Consider the following 9,807-nt stretch of genomic DNA (forward strand, 5'->3'; position numbering starts at 1 on the left):
GGAATCAAACAAATATCAGTCTTGTTCACATCACTGATCATACTGGGATTAGTCCATACTTGCTGCACAAAATCACAGACATTCTGCCCCACAAGATTCCAATCTTTTTGGTAAAAGCCAGCCGGAAAACCGTCTGACCCCGGGGCCTTCCACGGCTTCATAGCAAACATTGCATGCTTCACTTCCTCTGACTTAATATTCTCATTAAGACTAAGGATAAGTAACATCTGTTTGGAACCAAGGGCACACCTTGTTAGAACAGTCAAAGATTGTCTTAAAATAGGTAGTAACAAGCTGCTGTAACTTCTCATGGTCTTCCACCCAATACCCTTCTTCATTTTTGAGCATAAGGATTCTATTTCTTTTCCTTCTAGAAATAACTTTCATATGGTAGTATTTCGTATTTCGATCTCCATCCGCTAACCAATTAGTTCTAGCCCTTTGAAACCACATTAACTCTTCCTGCTTCAAAATAATACTGAGCTCAGCCTGCAAATGCTTTTCTAATTTTTTCATTCCACCATAGTTGTATTGCTGCTGCAACTTTCTTTGAATGCCATCAAGCCTTCTGGATATTTCAATTTTCTTTCTCTTGACTTCATCAAAGGTTTCAAATTTCCAATCCTTAATGCCTTCCCTTGCATTCTTTAGATTGTGAAGCATGCTGTGATCATTATTCCAAACATGATTAAGCATAGTATGGTAGGTGTCCTTGAGAAGCCAGGCGTTTTCAAAACGGAAGGATTTAGCATTCATATTATGCACTTCAATACTTGGAACTACCAGAATTGGATGGTGACCAGAAAAATCGACTTGGGCCAAAACTTTGACATATGCATCTGGAAAACTCCATCTCCAACTATCATTGCTAAGAGCTCGATCTAGTTTTTCATAAATACGCTGCCCTCCATGAAAGATCGGACCACGCCAAGTGTACCTACAACCTCTAGTTTCAAGGTCATTAAGATTACAATCTGTTATTCTGTTACGAAATATAGCACATCTACTATTCGAAACTTGCAATCCTCCTCTTTTCTCAGTACTGTCTGCAACATCATTAAAATCGCCTGCTACAAGCCACGGATCCTGAATATTAATGGAGATATTTTTCAGCTCATCCCGCAGTAGCTTCTTGTCATTTTCATTCGGCCTTGCATAAACCGCAGTAAAGAAATACTCCTGTCTGCTACCAGTTTGGACCCGAAGATGGATGAATTGCGTATTACTTCTAATAAAGTTTACTTCCATAGAAGTAGTCTTCCAAGCCACCATAATGCCTCCTGAGTACCCTCTATTATCCACTACCAGCCTTCCATCATATCCTAATTTCTCAAAGGAGCCTTTAAGAATATTTGGATCACATCTCGTTTCTGAAATCACAACCATCAAGGGACTATACATGTCTAGGTAGTACTTGCAATACCTATAAAAATATTTGCTTGCTGCACCTCTACAATTCCACACCATGATCTTGTTTGATGTACTAATCATAGGAAAGGCTATCAATAGAGAAGACATCACCATAAGCTCCTAAAGGAGACTCCTTAACAAACTCAATGGTAAGCTCAGCTTCAGTTCCAGTAGTATTTCCTTCTGTTCCACTTCCAATGATAATTTCTCCACCTTCAGTTTCATCAATATGAGTATTCCAATTTTCCTTTACATGTTCAAAGCTTCCACTCACTTCAGAAATATCAGGAGGCATCAATTTTGTAATGTTCAGCTGCATGAGCATGAAATTCAGCCACATCCAGTCGAGCAAAGGGAGTATTTTTATTAATGTTAGGAAGGGCATGGTCCTTAGATTTCACGAAAAGGTCTTTCTGCTGCAAGTTGAACAGCTTAGATTGGTCCTCTAATTGCTCAGTTCTTGTGGTACCTGTCCCAAACATTCCTTCAATTCCTTTCTTGCTGATGCTACTAATCTTTTCTTTATTATTAATACCGCCACGTGTTGCCAAAATACTAGTTCTACTCGTGAATGCTTTCTTTTTTTCCTGTCCTTTTTTAATACCTGACTTCCCCACCTTACTTCCATTCTTTTTACTAGTCTGAACTTCACTATCCCCCACCTGAATGCCCATAAAATGTAATGACTAAGCTAGATCTTCACTAATGTTCCTTCCTGTTTGGTGCTTATCTGTATTAACCATATTTCCTTTTATATCAGCATTATTTCTTTCCATTTTTTCTCCAATTGTGTTGTCATTTGTCTCCTTCTCATGATTGGATGTGGACCCAATCTCATTATTATTCTTTATAGCAAAATCAATTTCTATTAATTCTTCCAAATTACCATTCAAAGCATTAAAACGTGATCCTCCTATTTTTGGAATATTCATGATAGCCATCGGAGTATTGTTCCCTGTCTCATTAATGCTTGTCTGTTTCTTCTTCCCACCACCAGAAAAACCAGCTCCTTCCTTTTCTTTCCTCTTACGCGTTCGTCGTGGTTTCTGGACCACCACCCAAGGGCCTTGAACCTCACTTCCCATGTTGCCTGTTACTTTTTGACAAGTATTCTCCATAGTTGCGTTCTGCATCGTAACCGCAACATCATCATTCCTTCTATCTTGAGCATCCATTGTTTCTTCTTTATTTGGGCAGCCTTCCTTATAGTGTCCAAACTTCCCACAATTAGTACATAGCAAATGTAATCCTTCGTATTCCACCTTATAGGACCGATTTTGAATCATAAACATAGCTACAAGTGACTTGGTCAAATCAATCTCAACACAGATACGAGCATATTTGCCACGAGCATGCATAACTGTATTCTTATCAACTTTGACTGTTTTCCCTATCTTGTTGCCAATGTGATGTAAAACTCTACAATCGTAGTACTCAACAGGAAGCTCCGAAATTCTCACCCATACTGCAACAGATTTGATCGTGTCACTCTGGGGATGAAAATTTGGACACCATTCTTTCACAGTTAAGTAGTGATCATAAATGAACCATGGGCCATTCATCAAAGCCATCATATGGTCCTGATCATGAGTGAAAGTGACAAGATAATAATCATTAGTTAAATCTATAATGTTTATTATTCCTTTCTTCACCCACATTTGCTTCAATCTTGTCTCCAAAGCCTTGTAACCAATTCGCCTTCCCAACAGCTTGACAATAACCCCACGTTTCCATGGTTTTTGGATTCTCTTCTCTTCCGCTTTAGACAGAATAAACAAAGGACAATCATAGCCTCCTATTTTCTGTTCCACTACTCGTATCGCCTCCACTCCGTCTTCTTCAATTTCATCATCTTCCCCTTCCCAATCAAAGCTTCCTTCCTTCTCCCCCATATTCTCTTCACCTTCCACTCCCATAACCATGTCTTTGTAAGATCTATTTGTATGAGTTTTCTCCTAGTCCCCATCTTTCATCATTGTCTGCTGCTTCTCTGTTGCCAACATCATGTTATCCACGATGCATGTTTCATGTATATCTTTGGCCTTCTTAGTACTACGTTCCTGCAAGTCTATCTCCTCCAACGAGTTACCATGCAGAGTTTCGGACGGCATAAACCCTAGCAGAGGATTTGACATATTCTTTGCTACTTTTTCTGAATAAACTTAGGTTTAAAATAAAATTAGACTTAGGATTTTTATCTTATTTTCAAAACTTTATTTTTCCTTTATCATCCACCCTTTCCATTCCTCGATTTTATTTTCAACGTAATTTGTTTACTTTATTCAAAATCCTGTAAATAATTTGTAATAGCTTAGATTTAATTCTCGCACAAGTAATGTAATAATTTAGCTCAGGGTTTTAGTTTTCGTGCTCCCGATTATTATTGTAATCCCCCTCCCGAAGCCATGTAATAACGTAGATTTATTTTCCGCATTTTACATTCCCGCACTTTAATTTCTGTACATATAAAACTGCGTGTATGTCAAAGATAATAACTGAAGCGTTAGATCACTAACTTCAAAAGACAAAAATATCTTAATCAAAACACAATCACACTTACACCTCTTAGGGTAATCCCTCTGTTACTCTTTTCAAAATCAATTCTACTGTTTCAAATACAAATCCAAACTTTTGTTTACATCCGGTCAAAGGAGAATTTTCTAAAAGAAATAGGAAAAGATCTTATAAATTTAGGGTAGATCTCCTAATTGCTTGCTCAAATCAAAACAACAAATGTTTCACATATTCACTGTTTTTCAAAACAAAATTTCCAAAAAATGACAACATTTTGTATATCCAAACAAGGATCATTACGAAGTTAAAGATCTTTTTTTCAAAACATCTTTCGAAATATAAAATACTTTGTACACATCCGCACAAGGATCATTACAAAGTCAATTTACAAAGGTATTTTAATACCACATACAAGCATTTCAAAGCAAGACAAATGATTCAAACAAGTGAGCTAAGCAATTAAGAGCCCATGGATAACCATGGATAAAAAGGGGTGCTAATACCTTCCCTTTGTATAACCTACCCCCGAACCCAAAATCTCTTAAAGGTCTTTTTCTGTTTCTTTTATAAACCTTTCCTTAATTGGATAAAATAAAAGTCAGTGGCGACTCTCTGATTTTCAAAACTCAAAAATAAAAGAAGAGCCAGTTTGTTTGGGTATTTGCTTGTGTGAAAGATTCTAACCCGAATCTCGAGATACCTTAAGTATGTGACAATAGACCAAGGAAACTGTACGGCATGTACCGATATGGTTGATCTGGTAGTCCCCGTTAGTGCGACACTTTGGTCTATACTGATATCCCTTGAAAACGATCAAGGAGTATGTTAGGCTTCCGAAATGTCATTAAACATTAATTTGCCTTAGAACCCTTAGCTGAACTTCACTTGTGGCCTATTAAGTGACTAGCTTTGAAATTGATCGAAGTTAGTTATCCTCGAGGAATATTTTGATCGGCCGTCCGAGTGCTGTATTGAGATGTTGTCTCCAAGGATCATAGAACCCGAATACTATTTTAAGACAGGTTTAAACCAACCCAACTTCAGTGGGGAGGGTATCACCTATGAACCTCATGCAAGCCTTTAAACCTAAGGCTATTGTTTGATTTGTTTGTGTGTGCCACATGTTTGACATCATAAGCATCATAAGCATTTCATTTTCTCACTAATCATTTCAAGGATCAAAGAGTTTACCTTTGTTCTACAGGTAATGGCTCCCGCTACCAGAGATTATATCCGGATCAACATTTCAACAGTACCATCTGAACTTAAGGACTTAATATCAGAATTTCCCAGAATTGCTCAATTCACTGAAAAGCACGGTCATCTACTCCATTTGGTTACCTCAAAATTTGAAGAAGACATGATACGGGTCCTGTTCCAATTCTTTGATCCCGAACATTATTGTTTTACATTTCCTGATTACCAGTTAGCACCCACTTTGGAAGAGTTCTCTGAACTGATTGGGTTACCTGTTCGAGATCAACTACCTTTCACTAGTTTAGAAAAGATTCCAAAACCTGAAGTAATTGCTGCTGCCTTACATTTACGAAAGTTAGAAATCGAGTCCAATTGGGAAACAAAGAGTGGAGTCAAGGGTTTGCTTTGTAAGTTCTTAATGAAAAGGGCTCGATTACTACTAAAAAACAGAAGTTACCTAGCTTTTGAAGAAGTTGTGGCTCTTTTGATTTATGGGTTGGTTTTATTCCCTAATCCCGACCAGTTCATAAGTGTGCACATTATCAACATTTTCTTAACCCGCAATCCGGTACCTACTTTGCTGGGAGACATTCTACATTCTCTACACACTCGTACCACGAAGAAACGAGGAACTCTTATGTGCTGTGTACCCCTACTGGCTAGATGGTTTACATTACACCTTCCCCGATTAGTGTTGAGAAACGAACAAAGGATGCAATGGTCTCGTAGGATTATGTCTTTGTCTCATTCAGATATCCGGTGGAACAACTTCTTTCAAAGAGACATCACTCTCATTGACCATTGTGGAGAGTACCCTAATGTGCCACTCCTTGGTATCAGGGGAGGCATCACTTACAACCCCTCTTTAGCTTTGCGCCAATTTGGATATGCACGAAGAAACGGTCCTCATGACATGATTATCCGTGTCATTGTGTTCGACTACGAAGATGATTCCCAAAGACATCGAAAAAGGTTTATACATGCGTGGGGCAGTGTCTACAAAGTAGAAAACAAGACTTTAGGACAATGGAACTCTATTCCCATGGAGCCTTACCTCAAATGGGTGCGTGCTCGTGCTCAGAGGTTCATCATGCCATATCCCGCTATTTTACCAATGACTATTGAACCAGAAGTCGAAGGGGACGAACCTCGAGTTGTTCTACATCCGGACATGCCAACTGACTTGGAAGAGCTGCAGAAATCTTGGGTTCAACTAAGAGGAGAAAGAGACACCTTCAAAGCACACTGTCAAGACTATGAGAGGAAAGTGTTGGAACTCACCAGACAACTCCAAGAAGAACAGCAGATCAACACATTCCTGGGTGCAAAGAGAAAGCGTCCATGGGAGGCTTGAGGAATCCTTTATTTTCTTTATTTTATCTTGTAAGCCCGAAAGAGGCAAAGAAAAGAAAAGAAAAAGAGAAAAGAAAAGAAAAAAAAGAAAAAAGAAAAAAGAAATAAATTGTTTGACTAATAAATGTTTGTTTCTCTTTTAAACAAATCTAAATTCTAAGATCCTTGAAAACATTGCATATGCATTTCATTCATAAACATTGCATAACAGGTTCACATGACAGGTTTCTCATCTCCTCGCTGTTTATTTCAGTTAGAAGGGATGGATTCCGAAACAAGAATCAAGAATCTCGAAACACAGAACTCCCAAGTTCAGATAGAAATTCTGGAGTTAGCAAAGGGGCAACAAGAACTGAAAGCCCTGATGATCAAGAAGAAAAAGAAGCCCAAAGGATCTGTAGGCTTAAGTCACCTTGCAAGGAAAGTCAAAATCCCAGTCAAGAGGTCCAAAAAGGCGCCGATCCCTGAAATAGTCGGTGAAGGTGATCAAGGAGACAATCACAACAACCAGGGTTCTGCCAAACCCTTTCTTTCTTCTAATGAAGAAGATTATCATCAACCGAAGACGAACAGGATGATAACAAATACCAGCTGTTGGAAGAACGCATGAAAGCTATGGAGATACAAAAAATACCTGGTTTAGACTTCAATGATCTTGGACTCGTCTCTGATATTGTTATCCCTCCGAAGTTCAAAGTTCCTGTCTTTGCAAAGTATGATGGAGTCTCTTGCCCAAAACTGCATCTAAGGTCCTATGTGAGAAAGATACTACCTCATACAGCAGATAACAAATTGTGGATTCATTTCTTCTATAAAGTTTGTCGGGTACACAACTCGAGTGGTACTACCAACTGGAAAGTGCAAAAGTTCACACCTGGGAAGATCTGGCTGCTGTTTTCTACAAACAGTATCAATACAATGCTGACCTTGCACCAACCCGTACTCAACTATGGCACCAAATGAAAGTTTCAAAGAGTATGCACAAAAGTGGAGAGATCTAGCTGGAAGGGTTCAACCACCCTTATCTGATCGCGAGCTGGTCGGCATGTTCATGGGCACTTTAACTGGCCCTTTCTACAGTCATTTGCTGGGAAGCTCGTCATCAGGTTTCATTGACCTGATATTAACTGGAGAGCGTGTCGAAAGCAGTATTCAAAGTGGAAAACTTCAAATAGGCTCCTCGTCTGGTAATACAAAGAGGCCTATCAGTGGGAGAAATGAAGTCAATACAATGCACAGTTAGAAAAGTCGCAAAAGTAAGCATCACCAATCTGTAGGGGCTGTTCTGATCTTTGTATCTGCACCTCAAAAAGATCAACCGCCAAAGTATATGCGTCGACCAGATGCACCAAGAAGAAATTTCACCAGAATCAACATGCCAATCTCTCAAGCATTGCAACACTTGTTAAAAGCAAATCTGATCACATTGAAAGATCCTCCAAAGAATGTCAACACTTCCTCTCCGAGTTATCGCCCCGATGCAACATGTGCATATCATTCCAACTGCCCAGGACACGATGCAGATCACTGTTGGGCCCTGAAAAATAAAATACAAGACATGATAGATGCTGGGGAAATTGAATTGGATCCTCCAGAGACTCCAAATGTCATCACTGCACCTATGCCAAAGCACGATAAGACCGTTAATGCTATCATAGATACTGTTTATGTCTATGATGTGAGAGAATTGTCAACTCCGCTCCTCGAAGTCAAAAGAAAGCTAATACGAGTTGGTTTCTTTCCAGGTTGTGACCCTGATTGCTTTTATTGTGCACACCTACCCAACGGTTGTGAGAATTTGAAAATAGGAATTCAAAAGTGGATGGATCGTCGTATCATTATGTTTGAGAGGCTCCCTTCTATGGACGATTTATGCGAATTTTTTTCAAATGGGATGAGAATAGAGGACGTCTCAGTGGTTTCTAGCATACCATTGAAAATCCCTACCAAAGCTCCTTTCAAAATTTCTACTGTACCCAAGGTGGCATCTGTAATCATCACCAGTTCGACTCCATTTTGATACTCCTCAGATAAAGTTGTCCCGTGGAGTTATGACACTAATGTTTATGTCCATGTAATTAAGCAAGACACCTTGACTGAAGAGGCCATGAATTTTACTACTCCAACTGTTGATAATATTGTGGGGACTAGTAAAATTACAAGAAGTGGAAGGATCTTTTCACAAGAAATTTCTCCAAATATTGCTACTAATCCAGTCCAGGTTTTAATTCCTAATCAAGATATCAACGCTCGAGGCAAAAAGCCACTAGTTGAACCAGTTCAAGTACCGGTGGAAGTCACTATTGAAGATCCGTTGAGGCAAGAAATGGAGGAAATATTGAAAATCATCTGCAAAAGTGATTACAATATTGTCGAACAACTGGGGCACACTGCTTCAAAAATTTCAATGATGTCTCTGCTAAAGTATTCAGAAGCTCATGCCAAGGCCTTGATGAGGTTCCTGAAAGCTACACATGTACCACAGGAGATATCAGTCGATCAATTCGAAAATTGTGTTACCAGTCTAACAGTGAATAACGGTCTCGGTTTCTCTAATAATGATTTAACCCCTGCTGGGAAAAATCACAATAAAGCCCTGCACATCTCTATTGAATGTAACGGCACCACTCTGTCTCATGTACTGGTAGACAATGGTTCGTCCTTAAATATGTTACCAAAAGTAGTACTGGAAAAACTTGACTTCAAAGGATTTGTGTTACAACCAAGCGATGTTGTGGTAAGAGCCTTCGACGGGTCAACAAGAACAGTATACGGAAAAGTGAAGCTCCCAATCAGAGTGAGCTCTCAGATCTTTGATTCTACCTTTTACGTAATGGAAATTCATCCAGCATATTCCTCTTTACTAGGACGCCCTTGGATACATGGGGCAAACGTTGTAACTTCTACCCTGCATCAGAAGTTAAAGTATCCGGTAAAAGGCAAGGTCGTCAGAGTTTATGGCGAAGAAGAATATGTGGTTAGCCACCTGAGTAACTCCAAGTATGTTGAGATGGACGGTGAATTCATCGAAACCCCCTGCCAATCTTTTGAGGTGGTCCCTCCAGATGTCTCTATTGCCAAACATATTTCTGCTACTCCTGCTACAAAAATAACTCCAACTATGGCTTCTCTCAAAGATGCTAAAGCTGTGATCGAAGAAGGTGGTTGCACAGTATGGGGACAACTCCTCGATGTGCCTTACAAGTTCAATGAGCTAGGTCTGGGCTATGCTAATGGAACTCAAAAGAATGATCAAAGTCCTCGTTCTGGAGGATTAATGTCACATTTCATCAGCCAAGGAGTGAATGCTATTGAAGACGATGAAGTGATCTT

At 39.3% G+C, this 9,807-nt stretch overlaps 2 protein-coding genes across 2 annotated transcripts; both read right to left on the bottom strand.

Annotated features, from left to right (window-relative positions):
* Positions 1-210: 210 nt before the first annotated feature.
* LOC131604851 (uncharacterized) lies at positions 211-1,467 on the bottom strand. The gene has a single exon (XM_058877265.1). It carries the CDS (start codon positions 1,465-1,467, stop codon positions 211-213), a length of 1,257 nt encoding a protein of 418 aa, XP_058733248.1.
* Positions 1,468-2,096: 629 nt separating this feature from the next.
* On the bottom strand, positions 2,097-3,332 carry LOC131604852 (uncharacterized protein At4g02000-like). Its single transcript, XM_058877266.1, has one exon. The coding sequence runs from the start codon at positions 3,330-3,332 to the stop codon at positions 2,097-2,099; it is 1,236 nt and encodes a 411-aa protein (XP_058733249.1).
* Between the last annotated feature and the right edge of the window lie 6,475 nt (positions 3,333-9,807).

Source organism: Vicia villosa, linkage group LG5 (genome assembly GCF_029867415.1).
Source record: "Vicia villosa cultivar HV-30 ecotype Madison, WI linkage group LG5, Vvil1.0, whole genome shotgun sequence".
Classification (NCBI taxonomy): domain Eukaryota; kingdom Viridiplantae; phylum Streptophyta; class Magnoliopsida; order Fabales; family Fabaceae; genus Vicia; species Vicia villosa.

Coding starts and splice junctions, on each gene's coding strand:
- LOC131604851 (XM_058877265.1), bottom strand. CDS start 1,467: ATGGTGTGGAATTGTAGAGGTGCAGCAAGCAAATATTTTTATAGGTAT.
- LOC131604852 (XM_058877266.1), bottom strand. CDS start 3,332: ATGGTTATGGGAGTGGAAGGTGAAGAGAATATGGGGGAGAAGGAAGGA.